Here is a 22,473-nt window from a genome sequence, read left to right on the forward strand (position 1 = left end):
ACCTGCTTGAATGGTATTCAATTGGTCGGGCTGTCCTGACTGAATCACTGATGCTGTTGGGAAGAAAATTAATGGATATACCAGCCGGTGGGTTAACTGAAAAAAAAAAAAAAAAAAAAAAAAAAAAAAAAAAACAGTTGAAAACAGCATGAAGCAGGCACCTAGAGGCTCAGGTTCTGAGACCAGCTAGGCGATACGGACCGCTGGGGGACAAAGAGAATTGGTTATTTTTCTGGTTGACCTGCAAACTTTGTATTTTAACTTGCACGCCGTTATTGCCGCTCCGCACAGCGGTCACAGTCTAAATAAGTGATACAAGGCTACAAGCGCCTTCGTAGAAATGATGACATTGCTAGAGCTCCTGAATGGGACATGATTTTTTTCCCCCCACTTGGTGCGTATGATAAGAATTGTCCAATTGAGGTTGATTCATCGTCCTTTGATCAAGCTGAGGTCCAACATATACCTCATAGTTCTAGCATATCTGGCTCACCGTAATATGAGCTGGATTTTGCCTGCTCTGTTTTCACCAATTTTTGGAATACATGGGCTCATGCGGCCGCTTGACACAAGGGCGAGTATAATGAATAGAAACCAGAGTCGCCCAGCCGTATGTGACTGCTGCCGACGTGCTCGGTATTGATGCAGTGGTGATACAGCAGGAATTTCTTTTTTAGCTCACAGATCCAGAGAGAGACAAGGCCTTACTTGAGAGGGTTTAAGCATTAGCTATGCAAAATGGTAGCTAATGTCTATTAACATGCTTGTAGTCCCGGTTGACTCCTATACAATTACTCACAAAGCTTTCCACAAGCATACAAGAGCCAATTAGATCATCAACATAATCTCGAGATAAAGTAACTGCTGCAAACATACTCCCCGCTCAAGGCTTGTTGCGCCCTGAAACAACAAACTTGGCCGTCTGCGCCTCGACGCACCAACCATCCCGCGCGAGCGCCACGCCGACCGACTGCCGAAGCCGCGACACGCCGCCGGCGCTGTGGTTCCCCGAGCCGGTGACGACGACAAACGGCCTCTGCTTGGCAGCGGCTCTCGCGCCATGCTCCTCCGTCTCGACCAGCCGCCTCCACCAGCGCCGGGTCCTGTTGAGCGCCATCTCGACGCCCTCGCGCACGGGCACACCGTGCAAGTCGATGAGGTCCGGATCGCCCGCGCTCTGGCGGTCGACGAGGGCTTCGTAGTCGGCGCGCTCGCGGACCTGCGCCGCGCCGACCTGAGAGTGGCCACGCTCCGAGTACACGACCGCAGCGGTACGAAAGAGCGGGTCGGAGCGGCCGCGGCGCCATGCTTTATGCGCCTGGTCGAACGAGTAGCCTGCCGCGTCGCGGAGCGCTGCCGAGGAATCTTGGTAGAGTAGCCCAGAGATGAGACCGGGACCGGCTTTCGGAGTGGCGGACTTCCGCGACTCGACTTTCTGCCAGCTTAAAGGGTCGGCCGGGGGTTTCCGCTGTTGGGAAGCATGCGGAGCTGGCGATGATCGAGCGGGGGATGCAAAGCCTGATGATGAGATGGGGCTGTATAATGGGGATCGTAATGGCGATGTGGTTGCGCTGGATTCTTCGTCAGGCTCTTCCAAAGAAACAGGCTTCAGCTTATAGGCCACGTCAAGACGAAGATTTGACTTTGCGCCGTTGCTTTGTGTAGTAGCCTTTTTTTTGCCTTTGGCCTTCTTCCGGTTTCGTGAGCCCGGGCTTTCCGTTCCCACCACTGTCCCCCTTTGCAGTTCACCAGCTTCATCCAAGTACTGGATGTTCAACAAAGCTAACATGGCCTTTTCGAAGTCGCCATTTGCGCGCTGCAGTTCGAATTTGACATCAAAGACTTTCATTTCCGGAAACATGGCTATTAGGGTCGCCTCCTTTTCATCATCGGGGACGTCTTGGTCTTCGTTCCAAGGCTCAACCTCGGCGTCCAGAGTAGGACTGTCCGACGTCACCGACGAGAGCCAAGGTGTCTCGTCTGTCCTTGTCGACCCCGGGACGCTTGCCCTATGGTCCGCAGACTCTGAGAGGCCAGCATCAAGGGCAATGCCGCTAGGGTTGAAGGTCGACGTCTCTTCCTTCTCGGCGTCAGAGGCAAGCAACTGCAGTGTGCCCCTGGCGGCTTCGGCTTGTGTGGTTAAATCATAGTCCCCCACTATTGCCAAAATCAGGCTCTCCTCTAGGAATGGACGGAAGTCGTCCTGCGACCTATTTTAGCAAATGCAACAATACATATGAACACTTTCCCTTTTTTCCCCTCCATAATTCTTTGTCTGGAAATAGAGTTTGTCGCGACTTACCAGCAGCCCGGTAAGTGGATCGGGGTTACTAGAACCTTCGAGAGTGGTTGCACTCATCGCTTCGCGTAAAGAAAAGCAAGCAACCAATGGCTATAAGTAGGATAGTAGGACTATTTTGATAGCTGCAGGTTGACAAGGGCACTGGGCTCAGTCGCAATGTGGGGGAGGGGCGCCAAATCAAGGGGTTGCGCCAGACGGAGTAATGTAGGGAACAGAAGTATACAAATCAAGCCAGGGCATCATTAATGTTCCAAGGAAGCAATATAGGATGAGGCGTAAGACTGATGCGATGAGCACAGGCCAAATATCCAGGTCGCAGTATCACAGTAATAGCGAGTTCATGGCGTTGGCGCAAAGAAAAACGATGATGACTTGACTTGAAATGAGAGAGTTCAAAGTCCATCACACGTGACGTATCGTTCGGCTCCACTCCACGTCACATGATGCTTGTTCTAACCTCAACTGTACTAACTTTGTAAGAGACATGGTTTAGACGTCATTGGTCTAAAAATATCACCAAAAGAAAAACGGCGAAAAGAAAACTCAACAATACCAGTCATGCATTTAGACATGGGGCCCTTTTCAATTTACAGAAAGACAGATTCTCCAAAAACGAAAACGTACTCAGTACAGCACCGAGGGTTCCACAGTGGTTACCCACTTAAGCAGAAACCAGCGCTATGGATTCCAAAAAAACCACACACACCCCTGACGCACTTGCTCCCAGCCTCACCGTACATACAACAAACGTACCTACCTACCTATCTATGCCGCCAACCTATATGCATCGCATCGCTTTTCCAGCCAGTTTTTCATGTGCACCGGAATGAATGCAAAATGCGTCGCCTGGAGTCGCGCATCTCTTTTCGCGGGTGGATAGGTAGCTGCGAGCAGCCTGTAACTCTGCGACTAGACTAGGTGGCCAACCAAAGTTTGTTGCTACGTCCTGCAAGCTGCTATCAACCAGCAAGCTGTCGATACACAACTTCCCCCACGATGGCGTTGACGAACAAAGAGCTCGCGCATGGTATGATATTCAAAACAGTTGGGGATGTCACTGGGGCCTGTTTCCCGCATTGGGATGCCCGGAGCCATCTGGGGCTCAATGAGACTTTAGGGGATGCTTTCTGGCTGGCGCATGTCCCGAGGATAGCTGATAAAAGGCCCCGCCATTTCCGAGTATTAGGAAATCATGTCTGGAAGGATCCAGTGCCTTGAATGCGCTTGGGACCGAAAGATTCTCGAAGGCCTTGCGCCCCTGATTCCATATTTGAACACTCTTAGGGCACCGACGTGAAATTTAATGAGCTCCAGGCTGAGGTAGCCGATGAAAGGCTTCTACGGTAACAAAGCAAACCATCTGGTCACGAGAGGTGTGACAGCGCCAATTCTGGCCAATGACCGGTAAGGTCAAACACCGTACTCGGTCCCCAACTGACGACTCCCTCTCCATCATCCCCAAAAGCCTCGAAGGGAAACAGCCAGAATCCGATGGCTGGCCTCGTGGCATTTGCAAGCTCATTTGAGCCCTCAACTGGTACTCCTCCAGCGAAAGTGCGGACAGCAACATGATGCCCCAGTCGGGCCTCGGTCCAGCTGTTCTCTTCCTCCTTGAGGTATTCATCAGCCGTTTTAGCATCCCATACATCACATTCTGCATAGGGCAAATCTGGCCTGTCAGCTAAAAGGACCCGCTCCTTGGTCGGCCGGACTTGGCGGATTTCCCACCTATCTAGCACTTCCTGCCACCAGGTATGCATTTGCCGAGGGTCGCGGCTGGTGGCAGTCGCGACGTATTTTAAGTCCGGGGCGACCGGGCGAGGGTCTCGTCCGACGACATGGAATCGGGGGCTGGCGCCTCTGATAGGCACGGAACGGTTGAAACGAACGCCGGTAGTCCGTACACGGCTAGAATCAGCCATCCAGGTGATGGTTTGCAGCCGCGAAACGCAGTCGACGAATGCAGCCGCCGCGGGAGCCTCTGCTGGATTCTGCTTCCTGAGGGAGCGGAGGCTCCTAATTCCGCCAACGCCCAACGCCAAATTGCAGATCCCAATCCCTTGCGGGTCGTAAGCTTTCAGATCGTGCATGAAGTCCAGGAACGGATGTTGGTAAGCTGCGTTTCTGCAACCGCCCAAAGAGTGGAGTTCGATGATATCGCACTCAGGACTGAGGTACAACGTGCCCCTTGCCACGGGCGGATCCATAAAAGCAGTGGCGCGGAAGTGCAATGGAATATGGACGCGGTAGAATCTTAGGGCCACCTCTCGGGCCTCGCGGCTGGTGCGCAGCAGTTTGCTGTGGAGCTGCAGGCCTCCGATGCTGGCCATGTAGTTGCGACCGCTGATCACGTTGCCGAGCTGGTTGCGTGTCGAGTAACCCGGGATCTCAGGGGCGTCTGCGGTGGGTGCAGAGGCGTACAGGACGGGAGGAGGCCCGGGAATATCGATCTCTAGCCAGCGGCGGTGGTCCTCCAACGACAAATTCCAAATACGCAGCCGTAGCTCTGGGGGAAGTTGGGAGAAGCGACTGAACGCAGGGCCGCCGCCGTCGGCGGGGTACGAGGGGTTAATGATCTGGAGATGTTGCGGTATGGTAGCAGCCATGATCTCAATAAAAAAAAGAAAACAAATGGGGATAAATCAGTAAAAATGGTGGACCGGGAAACTGAGGTTGTCGAGTAAATGAAGCTTGGGGATTCGATGGGGGCTGTATAACGGGTGCTCATCAAACAGAAAGCGCTTGCCAGGCCCTTGCAAACTCGTAACATTGAATTGGAGGCAGTGTAAGCACCACTAAATGGTTAAACGCGCCAGTACGTCATCCCCATTTGTCGGGAACCGCGAGTAATAGAAATCTTTCTCGCCTGTCACAAACCAAGAACCAAACAGCGAAAGCGGCAATATGAAGCCCGACGACAACAATTGTTCCAACCAAGAGGCCTCTAACACGGTCACTTAGTGAGGCGTGCATCACCACAAGTTTGGTAGTAGGGTCAAAAGACGTTTGCATATGTTTACTATGGTATTTACCGCTTACTCTATCTCGCGCTTAAGTTCCCAGGAATACGGGGTGAAAAGCCGATTGGCTCGCAGAACAAAACTCACAGAGAGATGCTATCGTGAGTCTACTATTCTCCCAGTGTGCAGACTCAGTCTTTTCCTATTGCTATAAAGTAACCATCAATCTCCAACATATCCCAAAATGATGTACACTTCCCCTCTCAGTATTGTAGCTACATTATGTGTTGTTTAATATCCCTCCTCGAACTATCAAAGACACCCGAAGTCACAACCCGTTTTTAGAGGCAACACGGACGGGGACCATCTCAAAAAAGTCACAGCAGCAAACCCCAATGTCTAACATATATTGAGTTGTTCGAGTTTTACTCACCTTAATCCTGTCCATATCAACAGCAGACGTGCAGTTTACGAGTAGCATATACAAAGTACTGCTGGTGCGATTACCTCTGGCTATCTCCGCCGTATGACAGTCTAGGACGGTTATTCGGTACTTTTATCAACCGCGTGGCCTGCAGACATTCCATTATATTGATAGGCAGCTAGCCACATCTTTGCGGAGAGGTCTTCTGGGGAAATATGTTCCCCGAAAAGAAATCACCTTCATAGATCCGATGACACCACAGTCAAAGCCCTTTCCGCACGGGCCAGGAGGGCTATCACCGGCTCAGTGCTTGGCCCTAACTCCCGAAGCAGAGAAGCAATAAGCTTCAGAAAGACGAACAGTAGCAAACCTGTAAGAAATGCAGCAGTCCCACCAGAGGGAAGCCACTTAGGAGGGGAAACAAAAAGATATCCGTCCTTGGGCCACGAGCCAGGCCGACGAGCTAAGTCGAGGTTGGGATGGATAACATGCAGTTGGACTAATAGAACCAATCAGGCATGTGGACCGGCGGGCTGGGCAGATGGGTGGGTATCGCCATAATAGGGAGAGCCGCCGGCAATGCGCACGTCAACATCATGATACACCTCGGCCTGGGCATGGGTCGGGACATGTCAGTTCCCAGGTTGACAAGCTCTCCGCCCTCGGTTGCGCTCAGGTTCTGACCAAGACAAATTACTATGTGCTCACAGTCGACACCAACCTATTGAGTGATTTGGTGTATAAGAACGATTCAGAAAAGCAAGAGATGGCAAAGGCTTGGGAGAAGACATATGGGCTCCTCATGCGCTACATTGGTAGCATTATCTGCTGAAATGCCCACGTTACGCGGTGGTTACATCCCTTTTCCAGGACGGCTGATGGCTGTCTCGCCGGGGTGACAGTGTTACTTATGAATTGGTGTAACCCTTGTGTTTGCAAATTTCTGTTCAATTACCATTTAGATTGTGTAATCGAACTGTCGAGCCTTTTACACGGGGCCATACTTCACCGTCAATGAGTGATAGTGATGTGATATCAGCCTTGGTCTCATGATCCCGTAGGCTCCGAAGCTTGGACTATCTAAACTCCCAACTGCACCCGGAGTGTCAATCCAGCCCTTGCTGATTTAATCAGGGGAGAGGGGTCGGGGAGCCCGAGTATTCCAGCTGGTATGGTCGGACGTGCCCGTTGCAAGTTATGCAAAGAATCATGACTGGGTCTAAGTTTTACCGCTTCCAGAGATGAGTATCATTGAGAAGGTTAGCCATGTGGTATAACAGCCCCCAAATATCCCTTGTTTGAAGCGGAAAGTTGTGAGATGTATTGTTTGGGACTGCATGGAACATTCTTTATTCACTCTCTTTCTCTGTTGTTTCAAAGGCGAATTCGCCGCTTCGGGTTCTGAATAGGGGCCCCCACGAGATCAAGTACATTTTAAAGTACTTAATGGACTTATTCAGACCCATTTCGGGTGTTTCTTCTTCTTTGAGTCCCGGATGTCAATTGAAAGTCTCTTTCATGGAAAAAAAAGTATAAACTCGCTCTTTCGAGACATTCTCCTTCGCAATCATGGCCAGATTGAAGGTTAGCGTCTTTCGCTACTCCTGTACCGTTTATACTCATTGTCCACAAAGTTCACCCTTTCCTATCAAACCTCAGCTAGTTTCGAATCTTTGAGATTCATTTCACCAAGTCTCTCATACGCACAACGCACAATACAGAGAACTAAGACCCATCATGATTGGCCTCAAGGCCTGCCTTACGGCAATGGCAGCATACGGTCTCCTGAGAGGTGTCTCAGCCGCCCCCACGTTCGCATTGTCGCCACCCGACGAGTTCCTTCAACCTGGCGCCGACAAGGCAAATTGCCTCGGCTTCCGGGAGGCCCTGCCGGGTGACACCTGCCTCTCACTTTCCCTCGCTTCCGGCATACCCATTGAGCGCTTCCTCCAGATCAACCCGCAGATCGGCCGGGTCGAGGACTGTCCCACCAGGCTCCTCGCCAACTTCTACTACTGCGTCGCCTCCACGCTCTACGGCGAGGCTTTTAGCTACGCCTACCTCCCGCCCCTCACCGACCCGGGCCTGCAGACCCTGCCGACGCCGACGCCAACGCCGCCCAAGGCGACAGAAGCACCCGCGGCGCCAACCCGCACCCCGCCGTCCCGCGCCACCATACTCGAGGTCCTACCGACCGCCGCACCAGAGGGGGCCAAGCCGCCGTCGGACCTAAAGTGCGAGATCGGACCCGAGGCCAACGACAACCAGTGCTACAAGACGTTTGCGCTATATGGGCCCACGGCCAGCTCCAAGGTGTCCGAGTGGTGCAAGACCTTCCTCTGGTCCGAGGTCTCGGCGACTGCCTTTGACGCCTGGGACCCGCACACCACGATCCCAGAGGCCCCGGGCTGGCGCCTCCGCGCCGCCTGCAGCGGAAAGTACAATGGTGCACCGGCCGCCATGAGCACGTTTTGCTGGTGCGTTCACGAGAAAAAGTATCCCGCGCCCACGTGGTCGCTACAGGGGCGACCCTGCGTGAACCCGGTCCTGAACCCTTGCACGCCTCCTGGTTAATATGCGCCGGCGTTTTCGTTGGGGAGCGTAGTGCTATGGGGAAGATGCCTTTTTTGACAGTTTCTGGTATATCTCCTTGTTTTATTGCTTTCTCTTTTTTTCAGTCTAGTTTCTACTGGCTTCTTGCATGCACACTCGTCACATATAAGTGGAAGCAAGCGACAGTAGTCCGTAGATTATTCTTTGTCACCTGGGCTACAATTATTACAATAAAATCTGCATTTTCTCATCCCAATTGCGTTCAAATATGTTTTCACAAATACCACTGTGATGAATCTCCTCACCAAGAACACAATTGTACGTCGTGTTTGTCCGGGTGTCTAATCTACGTTGATGGTGTGCGATTCGCCCCTTGCAACTATTGACATCAAAGTGGCTGCATGAACATCATAATCCCAGCCCGGAATTTGGTTCCATACCGTGCTTGACCCTGAGAAAAACACATAAAAACAAAGCTTCACTCCTCTTGGAAAGTCGGGTACCGTTGCACTGAGCTAAAGGTTGCGGGGGTCGACTGCGCCCCAGCTGAGCCAGAGCTTGGTGCCGATCCTTCCCTTGCTGCATCGCTAAGCATTTCAGCTGCTGCGTTGTCTGCTGACCGTAATTCTGCTGGTCTTGTATATTCTCCGCTTATTGAATGCCAAGGGGACACCCAAAGAGTACACTTCATGTCCGACTGGCATTTTATTCGAGGGTACTGTATCCGGTCCTCGTTCAGGTTGCTGGAAAGCGTGGGTATACACAGCCCAAAAATATAGTTCAACCCGGAACCTACACAGTTCTGGGATTTGCGGTAAAATGATTCCGAGCTTTTTGCGCTATAACCCGATATTTCTGGCAGGATGAGGCTCTTTGGGGAAAAAACACATAAAAAGTCTTCTAGGGTAGTCTTCGACACGCCTTGAGTTTGTCTATTCTGCATGCTCGCTGGTCTCGTTTCCGCCACCACCAGACTCCAGTATTCCAAGCAAGAGAAAAGTGCCTCCTCTTACGCGGTGAGCATACTGCATCAGCCATACAAGATGACACTCCTCAAGATTGTACTTGGCCTCGCCATGATGGCCTGCCATACCATCGCCGAGACACCATCAGTCGCAGAGGTCTCATTGGCACAGCTTATGGGCGTCGTCGACTTCTCGCCCATTGAAGTTCGGCAAGAGGGCACATGCTCCCCTGGATCTGTCCGCTGCGGCAGTGGCTGCATGCCTGTCGGATCCGTCTGCTGCACGTAAGCATACTCCTCACTTCCTGATCGAATGTTCGGTAGGTAATATTTGTGTAACCAAATGCTGACAAAGTGACCTTTGTGCGTTTTAGTCTCGGTTACTGTAGAACAGGAGAATACTGCTCCAGCGGCAACACCTGCTGTCCACTCGGCAAGACTTGCTCAGGTCCGGGTGTCTGCCGGGACGGAGAAGTGAGATGCAACACTGGGTTAGTATACTGTTCTTTTTTATGAACCTTCTTAACAACCCAATTCTGGACCATCATGCTGATTCGGAATGAACCTCGTGATAGCTGTATTCCAGAAGGCAAAGTCTGCTGCCTGACCGGCTACTGCGACGCCGGCGAGACCTGCCTGACAAACGGAAGATGCGGTACGGGCGGTGGTAGTGGTGGCGGAAGTGGTGGCGGCAGCGGTAGCACAACGACTTCAAGTCGGTCTACTAACCCCACCACCACTCGATCCTCATCCTCGACGACTCGAACCACACGCACAACAAGTCTTCCCTTCACAACACCAACCACCAACACCGATCCCTTTTTCGGTTTCCCAAGCCAGACGGCTTCTAGGGCTGGATTTACAACCACGACGGGGTCCAGGGCCGGGGATGCTACCCCGTCTGCCACGCCCACGGGCGCTGCTGTTCGTGGGCAGCAGCTTGATGGATGGGTTGCTGGGCTTGTGGTGGCGGTGGGAGGCATGTTGTTGTGAAGCGAGTGTCTCGCTCTGTTAAAGAGGGAGATGCCGTGCTAGGGGAAGAATTATTCTGGTGGTTGAAGACAACATCGCGATTGTTGTCATCCCCCATGTTATGGCTACCTTCCTGACCGAGGGCAAGCGCGTATATCTAAATGCTGTATGCACCACCATTAATCGGATTGCAACTCTGATCCACTGCTGGCTGGCAAGGCTTTTCGACTTTTGTCTTGAACCATATGCCCTTATTCATACCTCGGGAAACTACTTAGCAAAGTATCCAACGATATAATTAATAAGAATATCCAGTTGTTAGGAAACTTGACAAATTCTTCCAGGTCCAGGGTCTTCTTGCTGTGTTTTGAGACCAGAAGGTTGCTTAAGCCTATTCCGAAAAAAGACGCCACGCATCTCAAACGCATGACATGTAAGCCACTGGCTTATAGCTGGCTCCTGGTATATCACTTTCCGAACAAATTACCCTGTATTGACTGCGAACAGCTCAGATCGAGCGAGTTCGAACCTGACTCTCGGCAGCATTGCACAAAGCTTGATCGCAAAGAGCAAAAGCAGTGAATTAGAGAAACATAAAGAGGCAATTCGTAGACCCAAATAATGCCCACGCCGCATTTATTTATTTATCAAAGCCTAAAATGGGCCAAATACGATGCCGGCAAGTCTTACTAAAGTAGGATTGCTAGATGGTGAAGTTCCATGCCTAGAATTTAATCGGGTTTGTTCGTAATTGCGAGCTCTAGAGTTCACTACTTTCTTCTCTGTCGGTCTCTTGCTTGCAGTGTGGCCGACAACAAACAGGTTTGCATCCATTCGGGGAGGCCAATCACGGCTCATACTGCTGGTTTGGACCCTATATATACTCTACCACCCGGAGTATAAAAAAAAATGCATATCAAGTTTCTGTTTGACCTACCAGCAAATATGTATTTCGAAAAAGCATACAAGGCTATTTCGGCAATGGGTTTCCAAGTAAGTTAGGTCAAAAGGTAACTACGAGACATTTTAGATGTTAAAACAAGCCGTGGCTTGGTTTTATTTCCAACCCACCATTTCCTGCTTGATAGATGCCTCACATGTGAACGTGATTTTGACCTTGTTCTGATCCAGCCCTTTAGCGAGAGCCAATTGCACTGGTGTAAAAGGAAATCGACGATAGCTGTCCCGTCACCCACCTTCGAGGAAATCTTCGTCGATTACCGCAGGCGATGATGCCTTTGCCTCCTCTGTCGCCTCAGTGTCGCGACATAGACGTTTTTTAGGGATCCTATTGAACAGACGCCATCGACCACAGCTCTTGAATGACACTGTAAACAATAATGACAAGACAATCTTCAGGCATGTACTGGCTATTTCCGCAGGCATTTGTGATTATGTCGCTAGTCTTCTTATACGTGATCACGTAGAGCCCAAGCCTCGCGACTGGAACCAGAAGATCTTATTTTGACACAGATGGATCCAAAACTGTATAAAAACATAAGCTATGCAAATGGGCTACCGAGCACTGGCTGACGAGGCTTTTAAGTTACAAAAGTAGTCGTTATAGTCAGCTAAGCGAGAAGGTTGTCAAAAGAGCTTCTCCTTACTGCTGTTGGTACGGTGCCTAAGCTTTGGTGGGGCAGCTTCCGAGTTGGTTACTTCGTAGATTAGCTAAGCCTATGGCAGTAATTCTCACCGCGCCGGAGCCCACTCGAATCACATCGAATCTTCTATTTTGCGCGCAGAAGCTCGAGACTCTTTCCATCTCTGTCTTTCCTTCCTTTAACTTTCCATTCATTCCCGCCTCTCTCCCTAATCATCGCAACTCTGACTTTTTAAAAAAACAGAGTCTCCAATACTGTAGATCAGAAAACCACTTACATTCATACTAATCTAGACACGTTTTTGCGCTCTTTATCTTCTGGTATGTACCCTGTCCTCGAAATCACTTCCGCTCTCCTGCCTTTTCTTGCCTTGTGCCCCCCATTCCAATGATGATACCACCAGCTGGCACCAGTCATAGGGCGACTTGTACTCCCTCCATTGATGATAAAGCTGCAGTCTTCGGACAAATTCCTGACCCGGAACATCTACCCACCCTTCGAATTGACAAAACACGGTGTTTAACGGGCGGCGAGGCTGACAATTCTCTTCAGAAACTAAAATCACACCTTACCCCTCTTCGCGACAGACACACCCTCAAAATGGTGCTGCACAATCCGAACAACTGGCATTGGGTCAACAAGGACGTTGCACCGTGGGCCAAGCAGTGGTTCCAGGACAACCTCACAAAGCTCGAAGTACAGGATGGCGATGTCACGGCAAAGGTTAGCAAGGTTGTCAGCATGGACGGCGACGTCGACGTCAGCCAGCGCAAGGGCAAGGTCATTACCATCTTTGATGTCAAGTTAGTTCTTGAGTACTCAGGTGAGTCTATATCCATAGTAATTCAAGCATTTTCTCGTGCCCAAATTTTCGTTGCGTGCTGTGGCTTTTGTAGTGCTCGTGTTTTGTTTTTCGTAGACTTGATGGACGTCGTGGCTAATCGGCTTTCTACCACTGTCCAGGTAACATTGCCGACGGCGACGAGGTGACTGGAACGATCACGATCCCCGAGGTTGCCCACGATACCGAGGAGAACGAGTTTGTGGTACGTCCACTAGCACAAAAAGGATTTCGTAAATTTGACGTACTGGTAGCTAAACGACAATGACAGTTTGAAATCGACATTTACTCCGACTCTAAAGAGAAACAACCAGTCAAGGATGCCGTCAGGTCCAAGCTCGTCCCGAAGCTACGATCCGAGTTCGTAAAGCTGGCCCCGGCCCTTATTGCCGAGCACGGCAAGGACATCCAGCATGCTCCCGGCTCAAACCCCTCCAGCGGCTTTTCTACACCTAAGATTCACGCACCCAGCGGAGCAGCAGCAGTAAAGGCGGCCACCTCGACAACAGCCCAGACTAACGCCACCGGCAGCGTCGTAAACACGACAACGGTTACCGACCAAGAAGAGTTCCGGACGACCGCCGCAGAGCTTTACCAGACCTTTACCGACCCGCAAAGGTTGGCCGCTTTCACGCGCGAAGCCCCACGGGTGTTTGAGGGCGCGAAGAAGGGCGGCAAGTTCCAGCTGTTTGGTGGCAACGTGGAGGGCGAGTTCTTGGACCTGCAGGAGCCGACCAAGATTGTTCAGAGCTGGAGGTTGAGGCAATGGCCCGCTGGCCACTTCTCCAAACTGGAGATCGAGTTTGACCAGAACGACCGAGAGGGTGTAACTACCATGCGCGTCAACTGGAGCGGAGTGCCGATCGGACAGGAGGAGGTGACGAAACAAAACTGGCTCGAGTACTACGTGCGGAGCATCAAGAAGACTTTTGGGTGCGTGTCAAGATCCAACAACTCTTATTCATACTTCTTGCTCGTTGCAGGTATACTAGGTTTGGGAATAGTTTGGCTAACAGTGTACAGCTTTGGAACCATTCTCTGAAGCCGCTGTTTTCAAGGATATGGGCGACAGGGGATCAGGGCGTTTTGTGGGTGGCGGGAAGGCGTTCGAGGGTATGCTACAACCGTTGACTGCACTATAAGCGCTTGATACAGATCTCCATGGTGCTCTTTTTGCACCATGGGCGACGGTGCCACCACATTGATGGGCAGGGACATATCAGCACGATTTAGGATCGGCATGGTCGATATTTGCTACGATGGATGTTAGACGACGGCATGGTTAATGAGGAATACACAGATCTAATAGATTTGAAATCACCCCAAATTCATGATTTTCTGATTACTACCTCGCTAACGTGAAGTTAAAAGCTTTACTACATTACCATGTTAGGCCGTGCCATGACGATCAAGCTCTGGTGGGTTTTTAGACGAGAAATTTCGCGAAATGCCCCGCAGATGACCACCAGGTGACGTCTGCATCATAGACGTGACCAGGCCAATTGGTATTAACGGCGCAACTGGACGGCACGATGTGTACTAGACAACCGTGAGGTCGAATTTTGACAAGACCAATCTCGCAATACATTAATATCCCAATGGTAAACTGGGGATTTTTACTGTCTTGAACAACAGAACACTCTGCAACGTGCAACAAAGAGCAAGTACCCTTTATATAAGTAGACTAAAAAATGGCGTCCACTATAAAGATCGCTCTGATACAAATGCAATCCAAGGTAAACATTATCGTAAAACATTTATTTTCGATACGAAAGTCATCAATTTATCAGCTAATACCATGTCATCAAGCCCCTCGCGCTGGAACACAACTTTTGCAAAGCATCCACTCACATCCGCGCGGCCGCCTCCTCGGGCTGCCAACTGGCCATCCTGCCAGAATACCATCTGACTTCGTGGGTGCCCGACAACCCACGGTTCCTCGCCTCCTGCGCGGCATCCGCCGCCTATCTGGAGCGCTACCAGACTCTCGCCCGGGAGCTCAACATCCACATAGTCCCAGGCACCATCTGCGAAGTCCACAGCGCCGACGCGGCGCAGGCCCCGCAACCCACAGATGCCTCATCATCATCTTCCACCTCCGGGATCGAAGTCCGCAACATGGCGTACTTTCTCGAAGGCAGCACGGGGCACGTCCTAGGCGCCTACCAAAAGAAAAACCTCTGGCACACGGAGCGGCCGCACCTGACTCCCTCGGGCGCCTCGATGCCCCACACTGCCTTTGACGTCCCGTCAACCCTGGTCCCGACCTCGACGCTCCGGGCCGGCTCGCCACCGCTCCGCGTCGGCCTGCTGATCTGCTGGGACCTCTCGTTCCCCGAGGCGTTCCGGGCGCTCGTGGCCGACGGCGCGGACCTCGTGGTCGTGCCGAGCTGGTGGCTGATGGACGACGCGGGCGAGGCCGGCCGCATCAGCCGCGGGCAGAGCGAGCGCTTGTTTTTGGAGAGCGTCCCCGTGGCCAGGGCGTTTGAGAGCTGCGTGGCCGTCGCCTTCTGCAACGCCGGTGGTCTGAGCCAGGTCGCCGTCCCGCTGCTGGGGGCCTTGGGCCGCACGCCGCCGGTGCTGAGGAATAGCGTCGAGGCCGGGTTGGAGGAGGAGGAGGATGTGGTCAGCGTTGTGGATCTCGACCTCGAGGTCTTGAGGGTCGCGGAGGAGACGTATCTGATGAGGAAGGATATGAATGGTGAGGGGTGGCATTATGCTCCTGGGCGGCCTGGTGGTGAGTGAATCTGCGTTGTGTGGGTGTTACGCGAGTCAAAGTTGTATGAGTGCTATCTATGTAAGACTGTTTAATTATGTTTTGTTTTGAAGAAATTTTTTTTTTCTCATCTCTGCATCAATGTGGTACTCTCGATGTCCATGTCTTGCACTGTTTCTTCATCTTCCAACTGCTTCCATACGTACGCCTGGGATCACGTAGCAAAACTATCATGTAATTATTTCCGACCTCAACTTGGACTGAAGCATATGTGATAAGATTGGCGGGTAGTAGAAGCTTGATTCCTGTCGGAACCAAGCAGTTAGTTTGCTCTATTAAAGACGCTCTATGTCTTTACCAGCACCGGGCTTGCCAATAAAAGTCTTTTTTGGCCTCCGATGTGATGATAGGAATAGCATAAACTCTTCGAAGAACTGCCCGACACAACATGCAATACCCCCAATTTAGAAATGTCTCATTTCCCAGCCGACGGCAAATAATCGGTCGGCAACAGCTCCAGGTTTGCAAATTTTTTTTTACAATACTGATCGTCCACAAGAGCGGAGATCTAAAGGGTTCTGGAACTAGACCTGACGACATACTAAATTAGTCTGGAGAGCGGTTATTGCCCATCCGGACTATAAATATCAAAACCCAGTCCGACGGCAACGCTTATAACCTATAACCAGGGGGAAGCAGGGGCTTTGAAGGCTCTTTAATATGGGTCCTTCAGCGGTAAGTGACCATAATCCAAGGCCGCGACTAGGGGTCAGTACTGTACGTCGCCTTATAGTTAGCTGACTAGGGAAGCTTCAGCCGACGTGTAAGACACGCGCGTATCTACAGTAGCAGAGCTGAAAAAGAAAAAAAATCCCGCGTTACGTCGCCTTGCCACGACCGCCTGATCTACAAAATGAAAGGGTTGCAAGCAATTGAGCGGGCAGGAGTGAGTCAGGGCACAGAACAATGATTTATTATTGTCTGTCCCCGAAAACAATAAAGTCAAAGTCTGGACTAAACAGTATGATTAACCCAATAATCTGGGATACGAGTGTTACCATGTAAACCTGCTTGACGTGGTAGAAGACGGCATGGTTAATGATAATGAAGCTGCGTTTCGCTCCACTTGCTCGACTTTTAACCGCTTACAAATGTGGAAGATGAACAGTGGGGGGAGATTAATGATTTTGGCTATCTCAATACTCCGTAAGTTGGAGTCGAGAGAGAACAAATATGCAATCTTAAGCCGTCATGCGTAAAAGTTACTACTTGGTAAGGTGTATAAGGATATAGTATAACCACCTTTCACTCCGTTGTGTGACTCCTTGTCGAGAAAGTTAATGCAAAATCGGGTTGGCAGCATGTCGCACGATAAAGCATCAGATACAAACACCGGCCTGTGAAATTGAATAAAATAGGCGACCAGTCTAGGTTCTTGACGGAGATAATTCCGAGTCGATCATTGGAAAATAGTCACCAGACGGCTGAATGCAATGCTGTTTAATGCTGCCTTATTCGGTAATTTCACCGGTAAGGTAGTGAGTGAGTGACTGTGACTGCGGCATGATCGAATCTACCCCTGGCTAAAAATTCGAGTGCAGCAGACTGGTTGTGGAAGCGAAGTTACAGCAAGACAGGCACATGCGGCCGGCGAGCATTCTTCTTCTCACTTTTTTCTTTTTTAACAACGTCAAAGAAGCAATGAACGGAGTCCATCCACCCCGCTAATGCAGGCGTTAAGCGCCCGAGCAACCTCCTCACAAGTGCCAGCCAATAACCGGTAGAAAATGTCTCTCCACACACACTGCTAATTATAGATCCCTGAACACGTTTGTTCATCACCAACGTCCTCACCAATCACATCCACAACATTGGTACCACCATTTAGCATATCTCCAGCCTCCTCCACACCTTTCAACTCTCAGGTGTTGCAAAATGCAAATGGGTTCTTTCCAGCCCCTCACAACCCGAAAATGGCCACAACTGCGAGATATGTGCTACGGGAAATGGGGCGAAGCTGAATCTAGCGCTATCTACCATCTATGTATCTACTAAAAACTGCCTAGTACCTATGTACAAAGTATCAGTCAATATGGAACCCACTGAATTCCTGGACTATGAAGCTACTACTACTACCTACCTAGGTACTTACGAAAGTACTTGCGGAGATGTGATCAAGGAAGGCTTGATCAAGCTGCCCGTAGTATTTGTTTTACTTGGTTGCCGAGACTTGGCCGAAGTAGGGCCTGGCCTGCCTGCAGTGATTAATCCCGGCAGACCGACAAAGATTCTCTGTCTCCCTTGTCTTTCTGGGCTCTTTCAGATCGGGAGCCAAGGTGCAGCAAAAAATCATTCAGGCTTGGCGCAGTGACCCGAGCGGCCTTGGCCATCCGCTACACCCTATTGGTAACCTGAATCCCCTTTTTTTTCTTTTATCTTGCTGCACATCCCACACTTCTCGGCGCACATAGCGTAACATACGAAGTACTTTCCTACCTGCGTGCCGTACATTACCTACCCACCCACCCACACACACACAGAAACTCCCCTTGGGTTTCTTGGACGTGAAATCAACGTTGGATTTGGAGTCGCTCAACAGGAAGAGCTGCAGCAGCCGCATCCAGAACATTTTGCCCAACTTTAATTTACTGGCTCAGTGGTGTTATCGGTCCACTCCGCCTTTTTACTGGAGATCGACGACAAGCTCAGCCATCGCCCACTCACCACGGAGCGCAGGTCCAAAGGCTCAAAGCAGCCCATCATTTGAAAGCTACGAAAAATCATACCATGTATCGAGATCAAAAAGGGGACGTTGGATTGTTGTAGCCGGACTGAGTCTCCGACGGATGGCGACAAACTGAAACCCGGTTCCAACTTGCTGTGGCTATCGACAGAGGACGTTCCTCTTCGGAGGTGGCGATTTGTGGGAAGATTTGTGAGGGGCATCCAGAACGCTTCTATTTTTTCCCCCATTCATCCCGCGCAGTGTACCACATACTTCCACTTTGTGTCGCCGCGCCCTGGATCCCGAACGGCCATCACTGGAGCACTACGGCTGCACGAACCCGGACAAGGAAACCGGAAACAGAAAGTTTTGTGATCAGTTAGAAGGAGGACTTTCCGTATCATTTGTCTAACCGGCGGCCCTCAGGTCTCGGAGGAAGACGCATGTTCAATCGCAGTCTGACGTTTCCCATCCTATCTCTCAAGTCGCTTGACGCTGCGACAGGGAGCTTCAATATCATATAACGATGAGCGCCGCTCGTGATCCGACATCGCGGCTGCGCGCTGGATTGAACCCTTTACTCACATCTCTGGCGGGCTATGGCAACCAGTCAAACACGCCACACTCGGCAATGTCCATGACCTCACACAATGGCTTCAGTACTATGCCGACACCTGTCAGCGCCATCCAGCCGTATAACCCGCAGGAATGGATAGCTTCTCCGGCACCAGGATCTGAACGTAACAGCCAGAGGTTTTCCTCTTCTGGAGAATCTACAGGTGAGATGGTCCACGTCTCTTTGCTTTTTGTTGTTGTTGGGTTATTCTGCCTGTCCTTGCCCGGCCCCTGACTGTAATTTAGGATCATCCCTGCCTCCTCCGCCATACTCTCCGCCTAGGAGCCAACAGCCACCCGGCCAGGTGTACGAAAGCTCACCTGTTGTTGCAAACACATCGGCACTCCGGGCTGCACCACCACAGCAGAGCCACTTACGACAGTCCCCAGACCAGCAATATCCAGCAACTTCTCAAGCATTCCCGCCTCCACCACCCAATGCCGGAAGAGTTGCTTCGAGAGAAAGGAGGTTTGGTATCCCATCCCTTCTCCGCCGGGATAGGGACTCGCCGGATGCGACAACGCCTCCGGATACCTATTCCCCGGGGCTTGGCATGTATCCATCGAACTCACTTAGCGCATCACTATCCTCCTCTCGTCCTCAGATTCCAGCCCCATTGTCGCTGCAAATACCACAAGCACCAGATGCCGAACCTGGCCAGGTACAACAGCTCCCGCCCGCAGCGAGGAGGACTCAATCAACAGGCTCCATCGGTACACCAACCTCGGCTAGATCACGGTCTGCTTCCCAGGTGCGATGGGGTTCGAATATGCCTGTACCACCGCCGCCCCCTGGACCGCCTCCCCCAGGTGGCCGTTCTCAGAGCCTATCTCGGCCGAGCAACGGCAATGATCCAATCATGTCCCCGCCAACAAGGAGACCTCCTCCCAGTGGGGTGACCGCTCTGGGGCCGGTGCCTCCGACCCCTGCAAACTGGCACGAGATGGAAGATAACGACCATAGCCGTAGCCGCACACCGCCAACAAGGCCGCCCTTGATCAGTAGTTCAAGCGCGCCAACCTCGACCCCACCACATCAAGAACCCCAAGGCTCGTCCTCGGCTCCAGGCTCCGCACAACTTATAAGAGCTGGTGCAGTCAGGGGTGAGAAGACGTTACGTGAGAGGAGGAGTGAGAGCCGGGCTAGAGGCATACACGACTCGATAGATGCGTCTCTGGAGAATGCAGAAAACTCTATGAGCGACATAGTCATACCGAACCCCAATGGGCTCTCTAGACGTCTCACGATTACACGAGGCACTCCTCGCAGCGAAAGGACGAGCATAGACGCACCGCTTTCCGCCGATGAAAACGCCAACATAACGCCCCGAGCATTAGCCTCTGCGCCCGCCGCACCCAGCCACTATCTCGAAACACCCCCATTTTCTCCGCGCCCCCAGAAACCATATCAGCTCAACGAGAACCATGGTCCAATGGCACCCAAAGCTCTCCCTACGCCTCCGCCGCAAACCAGATCGGCGTCTAGTTCGCAGGTGAGGTCGGCCTCGAACTCACAGACGAGGTTGACGCTGGAGACCATCAGGTCCGGTCAGATGTCACCACGACAAGTCACCAAGGACTCGGTGGTGAAGCAGACTCCTGATCAGTTTTGTCGCGGCACCATCGAGCGCTTCAAGGCTTTTGCACACAAGGAAGCTGCTGTTGCAGATGATGCTGAGCGGGTTCGTTTGTTTGCCGAGTTCATCGTTAGCGAGTCTCGTCTAAGACGCGAGAGATATGCCTCATCCATCGGAGCTATGGGATCCGAGGTCTTGGATTTGACTAGGGATCTGTTCAGGCCAATGTCTACGAGGAGGGCATCGGTAACCTCGCAAGCCAGCGCTGCTGATTTTACTCCCCAGACTTCGGAGCCCAGCCGATCGCATCGTGGCTCTGTTGGATCAATGCAGCGGGAAGAGCCGCAGCTGCAGGTTGACCGGCATGGAAAGTCGAGCTCGGCGCCATCGTCGGCGGGCTTGCCGCCTTCTCCTGGGATGCCGGGCCCATCCAACCAAAACTGGCAACAGTCATCAACCAACTACATGCCATCTCTGTCTCCTATTCTTAGCATGAGCGTGAGCGATGCGTTGGATGAACAAGATTCGCGTGGCCGGCCAGCAAGTAGATGGTGGGAGACTGACTCGAATGGTACACCATCCATGCGGATGGAACGGAGTAAACGCGAGTCCAAGTACATGGGCGTTCCCAAAGAAGGACGAGAAGCTTTACAGTGGAGCGACGACCTTGCAAACACATATGCTGACGGCGCTGGCAAGCGCGAGTCTGATAATGATTATCCTCCCGAGAAATCAGGATGGCACGAAGGATCCTCGTCTAGTGAAGCAACCCGGACTCCTCAGCCCAAACCGCGCAACAACGTGATGGTCTCGTCGTCTTATTCCGCTCCTAGCACCCCCGATCCGTCACATCTCGACGTGTCCCGACTAGTGACACTACCTCCGCCATACCCACGACATCACCCCGCCGTCAACAACAACCACCCAGAACTAACAGACACCAGGGTGGCCGTGCGCGCGATTTCCGACTTTACCGAGATGGAGACCACAAAGGCCCGGTTCGTCACCGAAAGCAAAAAGAAGCGCGAAGAGGCCACAGCCGCGTCCAAGAAACGGATCTCGGCGTTGCGGTCGAACCTGCAGCAGGAGATCGCCTGCGGAAACATGACGTACGCCGAGGCCGCCGCCATCGAAGAGGACTCTGCCGTGGCCGAACGCGGTGCCGCCAAGGACATGGAAAAGGCCGACTTTGAGCGCTTCCAGCAGGTGGTCGTGGCGCCGCTCAACGACCTCCTGACGGGCAGGATCGCCAAGGCCACGACGCTTTTCGACGAGCTGCGGTCGCAGATCTTCAGCGAGGCGCGCGAGCCCAGCCCCAACAACCCGCAGGAGGAAGGCGACGAGCGGCCCGAGCTCCTGGAGAAGCTGACGCTGCTCAAGTGGATATTCGAGGCGCGCGAGGTGCTGCACCGCGCCATATACGACATCCTGACGGACCGCAACGACCGGTACCGCGACGTGGTGCTGACGCCGTACAAGCTGCTGGGCAACGCGGAGAAGCTGGCGTCGGCGAGGGCCTTCTTCGCCGAGGACTCGGCCAAGCGCGCGGCGGCGTTTGCCGCCGAGTCGCTGCAGCGGGCGCGCGAGTTCCGCGACGTGGTCGAGGAGAACGTGTCGCGCGGCGTCGAGGTCCAGCTCTCTGCGTTTTGGGACATTGCGCCGCCGCTCAAGAACCTCCTGGACGGCGTCCCGCTCGACCTCAGGGGCTTCCGCATCCAGGTCCCCGTCAAGGAGATACTCGAGAACCCGAGCTACGAGCAGCATCCGCTGCAGCACCTGTTCAGCGTGCTGCTGCATGCCGAGAAGAGCACGTACCAGTTCATCGAGTCGCAGACCAACCTCCTGTGTCTGCTGCACGAGGTCAAGGAGAGCGTCGCCGTGGCGCGCGCCAAGGCCGTCGCTGCGGAGCGGACGGTCGCGGCGCTTTCGCTGTCTGGGTCTGACGGTTCCGGCGCCCAGCCGGACGGCGAAGAGGACGCGAGCGTGCGTGAGATGAGGGAGGCGGAGAGTAGGGCGTTGACCGAGGACCTCAAGGAGAAGGTCCGTGTCGTGCAGGACCAGTGGAACAGTGCGCTTGGGGACTGCATCAACGGAGTCAAACAGCGGGTCGGAGAGTGGCTGCTTGAGACAGGGGGTTGGGATGAGAGCCTTGAAGATGGAGGTGTTGGTAGATGTTGAGAGTTTCTTTTTTTTTGGGTGAAAGAATTTCTGCATGTGTTT

General features: G+C 52.4%; 8 protein-coding genes across 8 annotated transcripts; 6 read left to right on the forward strand and 2 right to left on the reverse strand.

The window, feature by feature from the left end:
- Positions 1-685: 685 nt before the first annotated feature.
- PgNI_08470 (uncharacterized protein) lies at positions 686-2,639 on the reverse strand. Its single transcript, XM_031128467.1, has 2 exons — positions 2,303-2,639; positions 686-2,203 (listed from the first exon to the last, which is right to left on the reverse strand). Exons 1-2 carry the CDS (start codon positions 2,357-2,359, stop codon positions 884-886), a joined length of 1,377 nt encoding a protein of 458 aa, XP_030978837.1. The 5' UTR covers positions 2,360-2,639; the 3' UTR covers positions 686-883.
- Positions 2,640-3,666: 1,027 nt separating this feature from the next.
- Positions 3,667-4,908, reverse strand: PgNI_08471 (uncharacterized protein; the record flags this gene model as incomplete). Its single annotated transcript, XM_031128468.1, has 1 exon — positions 3,667-4,908. The coding sequence occupies one exon, from the start codon at positions 4,906-4,908 to the stop codon at positions 3,667-3,669; it is 1,242 nt and encodes a 413-aa protein (XP_030978514.1).
- Positions 4,909-6,204: 1,296 nt separating this feature from the next.
- Positions 6,205-6,518, forward strand: PgNI_08472 (uncharacterized protein; the record flags this gene model as incomplete). Its single annotated transcript, XM_031128469.1, has 2 exons — positions 6,205-6,307; positions 6,397-6,518. The coding sequence occupies 2 exons, from the start codon at positions 6,205-6,207 to the stop codon at positions 6,516-6,518; spliced, it is 225 nt and encodes a 74-aa protein (XP_030978835.1).
- Positions 6,519-7,423: 905 nt separating this feature from the next.
- Positions 7,424-8,260, forward strand: PgNI_08473 (uncharacterized protein; the record flags this gene model as incomplete). The annotated part of the gene is made up of 1 exon (XM_031128470.1): positions 7,424-8,260. The coding sequence occupies one exon, from the start codon at positions 7,424-7,426 to the stop codon at positions 8,258-8,260; it is 837 nt and encodes a 278-aa protein (XP_030978836.1).
- Positions 8,261-8,972: 712 nt separating this feature from the next.
- Positions 8,973-10,507, forward strand: PgNI_08474 (uncharacterized protein). The gene is made up of 3 exons (XM_031128471.1): positions 8,973-9,488; positions 9,578-9,694; positions 9,779-10,507. The coding sequence occupies exons 1-3, from the start codon at positions 9,181-9,183 to the stop codon at positions 10,194-10,196; spliced, it is 843 nt and encodes a 280-aa protein (XP_030978833.1). The 5' UTR covers positions 8,973-9,180; the 3' UTR covers positions 10,197-10,507.
- A 1,455-nt stretch (positions 10,508-11,962) lies between these two features.
- Positions 11,963-13,955, forward strand: PgNI_08475 (uncharacterized protein). The gene is made up of 5 exons (XM_031128472.1): positions 11,963-12,099; positions 12,332-12,602; positions 12,743-12,825; positions 12,892-13,603; positions 13,644-13,955. The coding sequence occupies exons 2-5, from the start codon at positions 12,380-12,382 to the stop codon at positions 13,760-13,762; spliced, it is 1,137 nt and encodes a 378-aa protein (XP_030978834.1). The 5' UTR covers positions 11,963-12,099; positions 12,332-12,379; the 3' UTR covers positions 13,763-13,955.
- Positions 13,956-14,148: 193 nt separating this feature from the next.
- On the forward strand, positions 14,149-15,426 carry PgNI_08476 (uncharacterized protein). The gene is made up of 2 exons (XM_031128473.1): positions 14,149-14,356; positions 14,430-15,426. Exons 1-2 carry the CDS (start codon positions 14,312-14,314, stop codon positions 15,363-15,365), a joined length of 981 nt encoding a protein of 326 aa, XP_030978832.1. The 5' UTR covers positions 14,149-14,311; the 3' UTR covers positions 15,366-15,426.
- A 2,530-nt stretch (positions 15,427-17,956) lies between these two features.
- PgNI_08477 (uncharacterized protein) lies at positions 17,957-22,431 on the forward strand (the record flags this gene model as incomplete). The annotated part of the gene is made up of 2 exons (XM_031128474.1): positions 17,957-18,840; positions 18,923-22,431. Exons 1-2 carry the CDS (start codon positions 18,588-18,590, stop codon positions 22,429-22,431), a joined length of 3,762 nt encoding a protein of 1,253 aa, XP_030978504.1. The 5' UTR covers positions 17,957-18,587.
- Positions 22,432-22,473: the final 42 nt, after the last annotated feature.

Source organism: Pyricularia grisea (genome assembly GCF_004355905.1).
Source record: "Pyricularia grisea strain NI907 chromosome V map unlocalized Pyricularia_grisea_NI907_Scaffold_6, whole genome shotgun sequence".
NCBI classification, from domain to species: domain Eukaryota; kingdom Fungi; phylum Ascomycota; class Sordariomycetes; order Magnaporthales; family Pyriculariaceae; genus Pyricularia; species Pyricularia grisea.

Coding starts and splice junctions, on each gene's coding strand:
- PgNI_08476 (XM_031128473.1), top strand. CDS start 14,312: ATGGCGTCCACTATAAAGATCGCTCTGATACAAATGCAATCCAAG. Junction 14,357..14,429: donor TGATACAAATGCAATCCAAG/GTAAACATTATC, acceptor CATGTCATCAAG/CCCCTCGCGCTGGAACACAA.
- PgNI_08475 (XM_031128472.1), top strand. CDS start 12,380: ATGGTGCTGCACAATCCGAACAACTGGCATTGGGTCAACAAGGACGTT. Junction 12,603..12,742: donor GTTAGTTCTTGAGTACTCAG/GTGAGTCTATAT, acceptor ACCACTGTCCAG/GTAACATTGCCGACGGCGAC. Junction 12,826..12,891: donor CCGAGGAGAACGAGTTTGTG/GTACGTCCACTA, acceptor CGACAATGACAG/TTTGAAATCGACATTTACTC.
- PgNI_08474 (XM_031128471.1), top strand. CDS start 9,181: ATGCTCGCTGGTCTCGTTTCCGCCACCACCAGACTCCAGTATTCCAAG. Junction 9,489..9,577: donor GTCGGATCCGTCTGCTGCAC/GTAAGCATACTC, acceptor TGTGCGTTTTAG/TCTCGGTTACTGTAGAACAG. Junction 9,695..9,778: donor GAAGTGAGATGCAACACTGG/GTTAGTATACTG, acceptor ACCTCGTGATAG/CTGTATTCCAGAAGGCAAAG.
- PgNI_08470 (XM_031128467.1), bottom strand. CDS start 2,359: ATGAGTGCAACCACTCTCGAAGGTTCTAGTAACCCCGATCCACTTACC. Junction 2,204..2,302: donor ATCCACTTACCGGGCTGCTG/GTAAGTCGCGAC, acceptor AATAGGTCGCAG/GACGACTTCCGTCCATTCCT.